General features: G+C 37.1%; 1 protein-coding gene across 4 annotated transcripts in view; it reads right to left on the bottom strand.

The window, feature by feature from the left end:
• The window catches only part of cacna1ha (calcium channel, voltage-dependent, T type, alpha 1H subunit a), an 86,724-nt gene extending 73,164 nt beyond the window's left edge, over positions 1 to 13,560 (bottom strand). The window contains exons 1-2 of one of the 4 annotated variants that reach the window (XM_043233838.1): positions 13,167 to 13,560; positions 11,848 to 12,182 (exon numbers count right to left, since the gene is read on the bottom strand). In XM_043233838.1, coding sequence (XP_043089773.1) covers positions 11,848 to 12,158 — 311 coding nt within the window. In that variant the 5' untranslated portion in view covers positions 12,159 to 12,182; positions 13,167 to 13,560. The remainder of the gene's footprint in view (positions 1 to 11,847; positions 12,183 to 13,166) is intronic. The other 3 variants (XM_043233837.1, XM_043233835.1, XM_043233836.1) reach the window with 3 other exon arrangements.
• Positions 13,561 to 14,391: the final 831 nt, after the last annotated feature.

The raw sequence follows: 14,391 nt of genomic DNA, 5'->3' as shown, positions 1-14,391 counted from the left end.
ACAATCCGTACTTCACAGGATATAAACACAGTGGGAATGTTCCTCTGTCTTCTCTCATGGAGTTTCACAAGTTTCGAGCGCTGGCCCTCAGATGACTCCTCTCAATTATGTAAGTCTAAACTGAGCATGACATACACTCTAAACTTGAGAGAGCTCTTGAAAAGGTAAGTGAACAAGGGGGTTGTTTCGACAATCATAAACAACGCACGAGGGCACGTCATATTTCAGCAGCTGTGTGAAAGTCGCATATATGCAGAGCTTCGTGGAAAGCCCTCATCCTTCCTTCCTGGTCCAGGCGGTTGTATTTGGACAGTCTGCCAGAACGCTTGGGGGAGGAATGCTTACAAACAGTAACACTCTATACTCAGCACAGACCAAGGAATGTGGCGTTTAGAGTGAGGGAAGATTTATCTTCTGATACCTTGGCATTTTACATTTAGAACACGCTAACACGCTCTGATAATTTACCTAATTAGGAATTGAATCCCGACCGTCATGCAAACATCCAGCCGCGCCGAATGAAAAACAACAAACACACGTGTGTAAATACAGCCCTGATGCCGAGCAACTGCAAAACAAGCAGCCTGAGCCGTTTGTCGGTGCTTTCTGAAGCCCCCCGGGTGGTCTCGTTGTAAAGCGGGTGAGTTAAGGGTGCCAGCTAAGGACCGTCCACCTGTGTGGCCCCACAGAGTCTCGATTTTTAAAGTCAACCTCCATAAATCTCCAAAGCATCTCCCATTCGTCATTAACCTGTGATCATGAATAGGCCAAATGTGAGCTATTTATACATAATGGTAAGGTCATACGCTCTAATTTGGCTGTGGCACACGGAGGTGCAGAAGACTCGGATTGAGATAGTTCTGCTAATAATAAGGTAAAGCGCGGGGAGGCACAGCAAGCACATCATTAAATATGAGCAAATATGACAGCTGTATTAAAATAGCTCTCACTGCCATAGGACATTTCTGTTACTCGCACCGCTAAGATGAATTGTGACATGGCTTCACAGGGTATTTCTATTCTGCCCTCATAATCATGTTAACAAACGTCCACTGCTGTGATGCCACGTGTAACTGATATAATACAGAGGCTCTACCCTGTAAAACTTTATATATATATATATATATATATATATATATATATATATATATATATATATATATATATATATATATTCTTCCTTTACTTTCTTCATTCCTTTCTAGATTAGGACTAAAAGGTCAATCCAATTTACCCCTTCATATATACATATACATACATATATATATATATGGTTGGTTGTCACATTTAGTACATGGTTTTAATGATTTAAATTTTTTTTATGTAATTGCCATTCAAATTCTAAAACATGAGATGAAACACATAGCCTAATACTGAACAATTTAAAAACATGGACTGTTTTGCTACTTTGAATTGACTGGAAAATCTAAACAGTTGATTTTTACAATAATGGCAGATTTTATTTCATATCACAACTTTATTTTATGATATCTACTAAAAATAATCAAGTAAATGTACTCAAGAAAACATGGAAGACCATTTCCACCACCCAATATAAAAATATGAATAAATAAATATAACCATTTTATTAAAAATAGTTAACATATAAAATCAAAATGATGATACAATGAGTCATGCTTATATAATTGTGCTGAAACTTGAAACAGACATAAAAATATATCTATATAATTACGACAAAAAAATTTTTTTTTTGATTTGGCATAATTTTATAAATTACCAAAGCATGATTTGTTTTCTTGTGTAGCAGAAATAGCTTTCCTTAAAAAAAATATATGCTTTTCCTTGTTTGTATTTTTGCTTAAAAAATTTTAATTCCACGGACAACAAATTTTGGTAACACTTTATTTTAAGGTGTCCTAGTAAACACCTGTTACATGTACTTACTATTATAATAACAATAAATGATGCAAGTAACCCTAAGCAACACCCTAATCCTGACCCTAACCGTGCAGTAATATATAATTACAATGTACAAGAACCTTAAAATAGAATGTAGCCCAACTTTTTAACACTGTACTCTAAAATACGATATAGTAATATTTAACATCCTTAGAGCATAACAAGCAGAAACTTGTGGTCACGGGGGTCAGACAGAAATAGTCAAGTTTTCCTTGTTGCATATGATGACGGATCATTAACTTTAGACGTATCTCTGTGCTAAACAAAGAGATGGGAGGCACACGGTCAAGACAGGAAGTGTTAGCACTGGACTGACTTCAGGGCCATGAAATGGAACAAACAAGATCAGGGCATAAGCGTAGGAGTCCTGTCAGATAAGCTAATATATGCTCTGTGGCATGTAGCCGTACCTCATGGCTACCCGAAACATTAGCACAGCTCTCTCAAGCGCTTCCTCGGATAAAACGACTGCATCTGCCTCTTCAAACAAATCGCTATCAGCAACTTAGAAGCCACTTCCACTAAAATAAGCCATTTATTGTACAAACGCTGGTTGTTTTTGGGCCATTTCAAAAAGCTTTTTATCATATACAAGTGGATCATGGTAGACCAAGCTGGTAAATGTGAGCTCTTTTATACAGTAATAATAAAACTCCATCTGGCCTAGCGGGAAGGCTAATGAGTATCAACATTTTTTTCATTACATCATTGACATTAGCTAATGTGCTTTTAAATGGCAATTTAAACACCATCGAGTTACCACAAAATGCCAGCCATTACAAGGCTCTCTGTGGGGATGCCTACCCTGCATAAGTGTTGCATTATATTTCATATCTGGCAGGCCAAACTACACAGATTTCTGGCTAAATGTTGGATTTGCTTCACTGAAGCAGCGTGCTAATTTACAGGGTCAAAAGCAATTACATGTGGCATTAAAACAAGACTTTAGAACATATTTTATGAACATAAAACTTGAAAAAATAGAATGTAGTCGAGTAATACGAAGACTTCCTCCCTGGAGTATAACGGGTCGAGTGCCTTGCTCAAGGTCAAAATGGGTTTTCTAGCTCAATGACCACTTCATTTGTGGTTTGAACCTCCAACTTGGTTATTACCTCAGATTTTTAAGCCTCATTATCTATAAGCTCAGAGCTATCAACGTGTCAGACTGCTGAAGGTCTGGCTGTAGAGCATAACAGTCCAAAAAAGAACCTGTGTTGAGAAACTGATATTTTTTCAGCTCAGAGATTATGTTATGATATTTGTTTCTCTAAACAGGATGATATTTTCTTCTTTAAAAATCTTAAATCATATCAGTCTATTGGGCAACATTCTAGTAAAGAACTAAACACAAATCTAAGTCTAAATTAGCATCGATCTCCAAATTACATGAAGCATTTTGGTAAAACTACTTATATAATTGTATATTTTTTATATTTTGTAGTGTATTTCAAATACATTATTGTGTACAGCTGTTTTCGAAACAAAACCGTAGTCCATTCCTTCCTAAATGCTATTAAGAATGTTTTGCAGTTTTGTCTTTTTGTAATGTGATCCATTTCAGAACAGGTTGATTTGATGCATGACTTAAACTCTTTATTAAGAAATTATTTGAAATCACTTTAGAAAAAACGAATGGGAAAATTATCTCTGGAAGCAAAGCTGCTGAAAAAAGTGGTTCGTCTAATTTCTGATAAATAGCATTCGGAGTAAAACACATGACAGAGCATTATCACATCACTGATTAAACAGAACATGACTCTAGAGACCTTTTGTAAGCTCTTAAAACTTCAGATTCGAAGAATCTACCAGCACTTTATTGTTTGCTTGACTGACATAAATGAACACGACAGGTATAAATTGGTCTAAATGGAATTTTCATTTTCCATCTTTTCCTCTCCCAACCGAATTCCCCTTTGCCCCTTCTCCACACCATCTCATAACCCAGGTCATTAATAATGTATAATATTGACTCAGCAAAGCCCATGCTTTCGGGATGAAGGGGTGCTGTACTTTCCTATTGAAGTGTGAGGCATGAGCTCGTCTGTTGCCTGGCAACCAGGTAGTTCCTAGTAAGTGCTTCTCCTCAGAGAAATCCCCTCATACTATAATGCAGCGAAAGCCCAAAGTGCCGCCCACATGGCCCTCCCATCTTACCTTTTATGAAACTACCTAATAATTTATTTCCAGCGCAAATACTGCACGTATGCACAAGTTTTCGCAGTAATGGGATGCCCTGAATTTCGCATATCAGTGTGATCAAATAAAAGCTCTATTTTAAATTTTATCTAAATATAGAACGGACATTGTCTTTTTGTCATGCGGCAAAATAAACTGCTGTGCTGAGAACATGCCTCATAAGCCCCATATAAACTAATGGACCACATTGCCATGACAACCTCGGTGTGGTGGACAAAGACCTTGCCGTTAGCATCGGTTTTTGCAATGCAGTTTTTATTTATTCATCAGTTTCTGCTTTCATCGTGCACTGAGAATGCAGTGCACAAACTCACATGATTGACAGCCAAGCAGGAGCTGTAGCTTATATAAAAAAAGCAAGACCGGTTGAGGCAGGTGTGAAGATGTGGGGAACAGTGCCCAACAAAGAACATTATTCATAGTTTCTATTCGACTATGAAATCACTTGGCCTTTTCTCATATGAGTATAAAATGCACTTCTTTTCAACTTATGACTTGTTTTAAAAGGATATTTATTTTGCTCACCTTCAAAACATAGATACATTGTTCAAAACATAGATATTTTGAGGAATGTTTAAAAATGATTTTAGAAAGCCAACGGGTCCAAAAAAAAGAAAAATAATAATTATATATATATATATATATATATATATATATATATATATATATATATATATATATATATATATATATATATATATATTTTCACTAGGGTATTGTTTTACATCTAAAATGTATTTGAAAACAATTTATTTCATGCTTTCAAGTATACTACAAACAAATTAACATGTATGTACTTTACCCTGCAATTGTACTGATTGTATACTAAACTGGTAAACTGGAGCAGCTGATCTTTGTGCTTAATGAACTTTAAGGTCCAACTAAAAACTAAAAATATAGTCAAGTACATTTGATTTTGTTAAAGTATAACATTTACATGTCTTATAATATCTTGCATTTAAAGATCGATACTTTTCAAATATCACATGGTCCTCATCAGTGATATTAAAAAATGTTTTACGCTTAATATTATGAAATGTGCATTGTACAAAAGTATTAACGCTTAATATAAATATGTTAATAGATGACCTATCCTCTGTTTGAAATAAAATTATTTAAAAAATATTACTTTCCTTCTAGAAGACTTTCACCTACATTTAAAAAAATAAAAATTATTTTATGTTTGATAGAAGAACAAAATTCATACAGGATTAGAATAACATGAGGTTGATGTAATTTTGATGCAAATAAGAGAAATATGCTAAAGTGCCGAATTAAGCGAGACCAATATGTTGCACACCAAAGCAAATAATTTCTTCCCATATAAGCAGTGCACCAATCATTAATAATTGAATTTCTGGATAAGGCCAAAGGAAATGATATCAGATCCACAGACATTTCATCACAACAGGAAAGATCAGCATGCACTACTTTTCATCCTGTTTGAACTCTGATATCTCTGGCAGTAGATTTAATGCCGCACAAAGCGACTCAAAAACATACATAGACATCTTTAAAAATTCAGATTATTTTCATAAGCTTGACACCATAAGACTGCATATTCAGAAGCCAAGTCTCTTAAAGAGATGTCTTGCATAAAACAAGAGCATTATTCATTATTCATATATTCAAACAGAAATCCCAAGACAAACAAAAGGAGAGGGACGACACAATTTACTCTAACATCTGCTGAACCGGAAACCTAAAACAATGCTTTACTGTCATTTTCAATCAACTGAGCCTTGCCCCTCCTTGTGTCCAGTTGTCACTCTCAATGTACATTTCAAACTCGCATCAACACCTGATCCGCAGCTTTTAGCACACTGTCATTTGTGTGTGGTCTACATTCAAAGTGTGAGATGGCAGCTGAATCAACACAATAAGCGAAACGTTTCTGTCAGAGAGGAGCCCGGCTCGACAACATGCTGGGATTTGGAAACGAATGCTTTAGAAGTGGCTCCTGTCACAACTGCCATTATAAGCGAGACTTATAGGAACTCCGATACAGACACGGCCCGTCAGATAATAAAAAGCAGGAGAAAAGAATGGCGTCGCCTGCTTTTTAAGGCTCGCTTTCGTTTCCACAAATATTTTTTTCCATGCCACCGTTGGCTCTTTCATGAGCCTGGAATATATCTGTCCCCCTCAAACGGAGCGGGTCCCAGCTGGCCGCCGCTCCCCAGGGAGGGCCATTGCGACCTAAACAGCCACCTCCCACCAGCCACTCAAATATCATCCTTTCAGTTCCCACCTCGTATAAACACTTCACAGAGCCAGGTGGATTTGAGGTTCACCAGAGGGACCCGTCCATGGCGGCCTTCACAATCGATTGCCACTTAGTTTTTCAATTATGCCCTTTGCTTCTCTGCCTTTTGTTTATAACCGTCTGTTGAGAATAAATCACACGAGTCTATTGCACCACACCTTACATGACCAAATCAATAACCGCTGAGATCAACAACACCTTGGAGACTGGGACATGTAGGATATACATTGAGTGAGTGAGTAGAGGGGATTTTGTCTTGTTGTGGGAGCTGTTGGCCCCAGTGCTACAAGCTCACTCATAAATATGTTAATAAAATATGCAACAGGCCATTAAATGCACAAACGGTTTTTCCTAGTCATTAGGATTTGCATATTCTTAATCAATAGGATAAATTAAAATATACGCTGGACTCATAAATTTAAATTTTTTGATGTGATATGCGTCTTGGGAGGTTATTAAATATCTATAAACAAACATAATGCAAGACCTGAATGCACAGGTGGACACAAATATGTTTTCATAGTCGACAGGAGTTGCACATTTAACAAAAGGTAAGGTGAAAAATGACATACAAGAACATAATCTATGCTAATAAATTACTTATGCGATAGATGACATACTAAAAAGCAGGTTAAGTAGGTGCTAGTCGTAGCAGGGATTGATTTACTTAAGATGAATGGCAGAAAAATTGCTGGCTGGTTGTTTAATTCTGGCAAACGCATAATACTGTATATACCACATTTATATAAAGTACATAAATCATTATATAAAATATCCACAGCATGAAGGTAATATTACAATTTACTCATTTTGTGAAGACATATTTCTGTAATAGAATTTTTAAAACGTTCCACTAACAATGCAAGAATAATGTTTTTATGCTAATGTTTTTAGATAGTGTAGCAATGGCAGATAGCGTTGAGAAAACGTTATAATACATTACTGCAAGAACTTTGAGAAAACTTTTGATGAACATTAGCCAAACTTATAAGAATGTTGCCTGTTAGCTGGAAAAATTTGTGGTTACCTTGGTTTAACCGTAGCGATCATGGATTTTTTTACTTTATGTAGTACAAAACCGTGGTTCATTTTTGTAATGGTATAAATAGAAGCAGATCATCAGCTCGACTTTAGGCTATTAAATACTCAAAAATGCCGTCATTGTAATGCGATTTTTGTATTTGGAAAGTTAGGGGCATATTAGCTTGACTCTAGTTTATTAAATATGTGATAAGTGTCCTGATTGAAGAAAAAATGACAAGCAGGTGCTACATGTTAGCATAACCACGAACATCTTTGTTGATAAACTCAGCTGGCAAAGGCTGTGACTGTCACTCCATTTGATTAATTGTCTGCAAAATATAGCTGATCTCTTACATGAATGTATTTGATCATGCTACCGACCGGCAATTCACGTCAGTTTACCAGCTCTCAACTAAAGAAAGCAGTTCTTTAATATGTTTCTTTTGTAACCCCTAATGCATTGTTAATATAAAAAATTTTCACCAACGATACAGTTTAATTAAAATCTTTAATTATTATCATGCATCTTTGTCTTTGTTGATGAAATGGATGAGCACTGATTAGCACTGATTACAGCAGTTTTGCATTTTACTTTGATTAAAATTCTGCACACATATCAATACAGAAAACTGTTGCTAAGATACACGTTTTCTTACATACTCTGTCTCTGTTTTTAAATAAAGAAGCTTTAAATCACTCGAGAGACTGATGTTTCAGCAAGCAGTATTTTAACAGTAGTCTAAACCTACAGTATCGGCCAGCCTAACCCCAACATGTGAAACCTGTCCAAATTGCTTCTGGAGAACAGGCTGCCACCTGCTGTATCATTTGTAATCTCGAAGGCAAGTCCAAACTACACATCCAGATCGTTGCCCCTCAGTGACTCTGGCACGAATGAGTGTAGTTCTGTCACTGTTAAGCCTGATACCTATTATCATTATCTAGACGCAAACACACATTGTCATAAAAATGCCGTCCAGAGCTTTTACCACCCCTGAGAATCAGTATGAAATTTTAAACTTGCATCGGTGTTTACATTCGTGACCTGACCCACGAAGCTGGCGTGTGCTGCACATCCAAAACAGTTCATAAATTTGCGTCATGTGTACAGGCTGTCCTTTAAAGGCGCAGACGTCCGTGCCTTTTATCGCTTCTGTACATTTGAAGTCATAAAACATCAAGAAGACGTCGACAGCACATTTGTACGGACCTTGTTAGTTCCACGCCATTGCGCTAAACACTCTGCGAGCCGCAGGCCTAAGGATATACAGAAATCCAGCTGAACTGATATTAATCCTGAAACGCTCCTCTAATCAGCATGCTTTGGCTGTGACTGACTCCTCTTCTCCATATGCCCTAGACCAATAAATCATTCAGCTTCCTTTCCTATAGCTACATTCAAAGACTAGAGGTTACACAAGCACCGGTTCCCATCAGACTCTGCTGTCCTCAACCGAAACAGCATTAGATCTCCAAGAGTCCACTCTAATTGCATCCTTTAAAACACAACGCTCATCCAATATAACCGTCCTAAATCGGAACGTACTGTAGACTTATGATTTGAAGCTATAAGTGCATTTGTTCCTGTCTGTGTTGTGCCCTGAGTGGGGTTTCAAAAACAAGAACATGCCGAGGGACTGCAATCTCTCTCTGTTTTCTCTGTCTCTCACCGATTCTCTGCTAGCACAGACTTTCTTTGTTTCTTTTGTGATGCACAACCCATGACCTATCCCACAGTGCCGAGCTTCACCGTCAAACCGAATGATCCGCACCTTGAGCACATGCTTCCATTTAATGGTGAGAAGTTGCTCTAAGCGGAAAAAGATAAAATCCTGCAGCAAGACAAGCTGGCTTTGTGCTAGTGTACAGGAAATCATTTGCTGATAATAGAGGAAATGATACAGATAGCCATTGTTGTTGTTTCTTTGGTAATCCACTTTTAGTATGATGCTGAGCAAAATCTGGGATTATTTAAATTATGACACTATGAACCCTCTATGATATTTGATATTTAACACTATGATATTGGTTTCTTCATCAACATGGACGCTCGTGAAATGAATCTAGTTTTAATCCAAATGCACACAGTCTTTCTTAATTAGCACATCTATTCTTAAAGAGACAGTTCATGTGTTCAATAAAACAGTGACATTACTTAAAACCCTTGTGCCATTTTATACCTGTATTCAGAAAGCAAACATCTGTTTTTCTGTCTATCCAAAAAAAGTAAAACTAGTATTGTTTTGGACCCTATTGACTTTTCATTGTTTAAAAAAGTAAAAGCATTATTCAAAGAAATTGTTCCACAAAAGGAAAAGAGAACTATAAGAATTAGAAAAACATGATGGAATTTAGATTTTTAAGTCAACTATCACTTTAATACATTCCCCACATGAACCTGCATTGCAGATTGAACTCCCAGTACTCATAAAACAGTAGCTGTAAAAAGTATCTGTATGTAACTTACTAGTCTCTTAAGATTCTGATGGACACTTTAGTATGCCTTTGACGTGATGCAACTGGCATTGGTAGATTAATGTAGTATGTTCATGCTACACACTTCTATACTGTGCAGAACGTACTTTTAGAAAATCAAAAGAAGTTATTCATGTGACTTTGGCCGCAGCCATGCACCGGCACATGGCAACATGCCTGCTCACAACAGACTGAATGTTGTCAATGTGGTCCAGGTGTATGTCTCAACAGGATACTCGCATGGCAACATGACCATAGCACACATGATCTATATTTATATATATATATATATATATATATATATATATATATATATATATATATATATATATATATATACAGAATTGCAAATTCAATTGCGTGTTTTTTGAACTATTCAGGCTGACATTTTACAAAAAATAACTACGCAATAATAATAATATTAAAAAGTCGAGTCATGTTTAATTAATGCAATATTTCAAACCAATTTTTTTGGAGAAGAGTTGGCATCGATTTCGAAACACGCCACATGCACAGTGCTAGTTCTGCCATTGATGTCTACAATATGTCAGAATACCGATTAATCATCACCTCAGTTAATAAGTGTGGCCTCGCAACACGTGCTTGAGGGCGGGAAAGCTCATGTATGACTAATCAAAATAAAGATGATACATACTTTCATCTGACAAGCATGCCTATTTGCAGTCTTCATTCTGCACTGATACACTGATGCTAGCTTATTAAACTGACCCAAAAAACAGCCACACAGTTTTTTGGTTAGAATGCTCTGTAAAGCAGAAGAGAGATCGAAAGACAGAAGGAAAAAACGACCCAAACATCTGAATAATAAAACAAATAACCAATAACCAAAATTTAAATTTCCTTTTGTGCCTTGGTTGGGGTGGGGGGTGGGGGGTCCACCAATGGCTGATGTTCTCGACATTTCAATTTCTGTTGTTCAGTACATTTTTCTAAATAGTCAGTGGAATGATGCAGCGAGACACACTGCCATTTCTATAATGTTGCACACAGAACTGCATGCTTGGTGCATATGAACGTAACGGTGATTATAATAATCCAACAGATATTTGAGCAACGGAAGCTGCCATTTATATGCATTATATGCAAAGTGCCCCACCACGAAAAATGTAAATAACTCGCATAAAGATTTCACCAGAAAAAAATGCATTTGCACACAGCACTAAGTATAATAACACAAATCGCAGTGTGGTTTTTCATATCCTCCAAATATCCCACAAAGTGCTTTTTGTAGCAGAACCACATGACAACAAATCCATTAAGTGCATCTACACTAATCATGGGTCTAATTGAACCCTTTACAGCTGTCAGTCAAAAAGTGATGAAATACATAATGCACTTCAGACCACAATGTGGCCATTATCATAAATGTAATATGAAAATAATTACAATCCAAAAATGATCTGCTTTATGGCTAAACAGCAAAAAGCAAACCACAAAATGGAAGGAAGTCCAGTGCACAAATAAGGCCAGCAAGTCCAGTTCATCACTAAAAACTAGAAATCTAAAGGCCTGTATTTAATCTAGATCATAAAGCAATATCTACAAAGTGCCAGGCTGCATTTTGTGCATCACTTCAGCAGAGAGCTTGAGCCGCCCCTACAGCTAATGAAGCTATTTATAAAATAGTGCTCTTAATTGCAACACTGCCAAAAGGACGCATCTTTGGAAAGCCTACACCGGTGGGAGAACGAGATCAGCTCTTATTTGCTGAAGTTTCCTGTCAAAATACACGCAGGAAGCTGCGAGCTGCCACGGCAACCAGCCAGCCATTCAGCACACACCTACGGATCTTAATTGATACCGAAGTCCTGTCAGGTCCAAGAAAAACAATATAGGAACTAATCGATTATTGTGCATGATTAACGCCGCAGTCGTCGGCGTACTCTTCAAAAGCCACACACTTGACTTCTGAATAGTAGATGGAACATTATTTAAAAGGATATGGGTTGCAAACAATCCTGAGACACCAGCTCCGTGGACGAGTGGTCTGTTTGATGCAGAAGAACACCACGGGCGCAAGCGCCGGGTAGGGGGGCTGCTCCTCCTCATCCGAGACCAAATCCGGAGTGGGGTCCCGGGCCCCGGACCCCTGTGCCTGAGAGCTCTCATGGACGGGGATCCATGTGCTGCTCTTTTCCTCGTCATCGCCGATCTCCTCACTGGGACCCGGCGCCCGGTACAGGGCTGAAATGGGAACTCTTACCTCTCCTCTCTCCAAGTAATGAAAGTGTTCTCTCCCCTCGCCATCAGTCATGATAAAGCGTCTGACAATGGTATCCTACAGTTAACAGAACAAATATGCCCAATGAACAATGACTGTATGGCAAGCTGACTTAACAGTTATTCTAACTACTCATTATTTATGGGTACTTTTTACAGCAGCGACTAATAGCCATTCAGTTAACTTCAGCTGATTTTTCATTTGCTAGTAGTCACTATCTCAACAATAATAAGTTACTATTTCTCTGTAAAATGGTAACAATTTCTAGAGAGATCTATAGTTAACTATTCTTAACTAGTACATATAACCATTGTTGCTGGTAGCATTTTACTTATTAACTATTAGGTACTAGGACATATTTGCAGTCATTTGTTACTTCGACTAGCATACATTTATTTGATACTATTACCGGAAACACTATCATAAATGTTTGTAGTAACATTTCTTGTATCATGCAATGACTAGTCAGATTGTTATGTTACGGTTCATTTAAAAATGTTATATAAAGTGATCGACCGAACAGATCACAGTCATTATTGAAATAAGTCATATTTAATAAGTATAGCATCAAGTAAATAATTATTAGTGAAATAGTGACTAGTAAAAATCGCTAGCACTTAAAAACGAATTAAGCCGCTAATAAAATGTTAGCGCAGAGGGTTGAATGTTAAATCGGCTTGCCATAGGATGTATTAAATGAAGGATAGTTGATTGTCACGGTTTTGTACAGTGAAGAGATAAGCGCTTGTCAGATGTATCACACAGATCAATATCAAGCTTCATCATTTCATTTCTTAGTTTTACATATATAATAATATAAGGGACCGTGAACCGATACATATAGTCATCAAGTTGCTTAAAAACGTTTTGAAAATTACATCTCAACAAATCTGCGGACAGCTGCCGTGAAAAAAAATAATGCTCTTAAGAATATTTATAGGCTATCTGCCTACAGTATTACTATTTTTTCCGACACAAAAGCATACCCTGACGGAAATTGATTTTTAAAGGACAACTTACGGAACAAAACAAATAAGTTACCTTGTAGATAAGGAATCGGAGGTTCCCATAAGCATCTCCTTTACTTTCAGTGTTCCGCAGAAAAATCCGTTCTGGTAAGAGACTGAGACTCGCTGCGATCCATTTGTCTCTTTCAAATGCAGTTTCTGCCTCTTAACGACGAGTAAGTCCTTCGATTCTCTTTAAAACGAGCAGATCTTGAGAGATTTATCCCAAAACATGCCAGAGTGCCTCAGATGGGAAGCGAGAAAAGCCATTATCCAAAGAAAGAACTGCGAAAGGGTTTGGCGCATCTATGTTGGTCGGGATTCTCCCTTGATGTGACACGCCAAACTTCTAGCGAGCAGAGCGCGCGAGCACGTGACGCTTCCTTTGGCTTTACCCGCATTACTTCACACCTGCTACACTCTTTCATCTTTCTTATTAAGACTAGATATCTTTAGACACGCCGAAAACGCGCTTAGACGAGAATTAAATCCCGTAATCTTAAATTAAATTGATGGCAATTGTAGGGCGTCCGCTAAAAAGCCGCACGGGTAAATCTCACTACAGTTAGCCTATTGAAAATAATAAAAGTGTATGCATAAATTAATAAATCCGTTCAACATCCGTTTCAAAGATACTCACCTTTGTTTGGGTGCATGCCTCTGCTTCTCATAAAATGCGTGTATTTCTCCTGTCAGTCACTCAGTATGTGTCAACATTGTCAGATACCAACTACTGTGTCAAATTTACCTATGTGAAAGAATGATTTGAGACTGCAGAATGGATTCAAGATTTTCAGCTCCGCCTATTGAATTGTCACCACATTTTTAAAAAAAAATGCTTTTAAATATACACCGCTGTTAATTGGAAAAAACAACAACTAAAAAACAGCTGTGAAATCAGCCCAGAAAATTCATTGAAATAACATTGTTTGTTAAAAAAAAAAACAATAGGACATCTTGTCAGTGGGGCAATGCACTCTAAGGCATGCCTTTGTACTTTTTTTAGGGGTATAGGTGTCCCTTTGAGGTTAATGCTTGTGACAAGATGTTGTACAATTTATTTTCTGAGCGCGTAAGTTGTGCACATGTTTTGTTACGGTGTCCCAAGAATCAGTAAAAAAAAAAACGATGAGAATTTTGTTGTTTTTTAACATTTCATAAGAGCTGGCTATATAGGCGGGTGAAATATGGCATTAAAAATGAATTCAAAGTGCTCTTACATTTAATGAATATCTGATTGATATGTTTCTGGACAGTAT

The sequence above is a fragment of the Puntigrus tetrazona genome, chromosome 3 (assembly GCF_018831695.1).
Source record: "Puntigrus tetrazona isolate hp1 chromosome 3, ASM1883169v1, whole genome shotgun sequence".
Classification (NCBI taxonomy): domain Eukaryota; kingdom Metazoa; phylum Chordata; class Actinopteri; order Cypriniformes; family Cyprinidae; genus Puntigrus; species Puntigrus tetrazona.
Note: the sequence above shows the minus strand (reverse complement) of the source record. Positions and strands in the feature narration are given on the sequence as shown.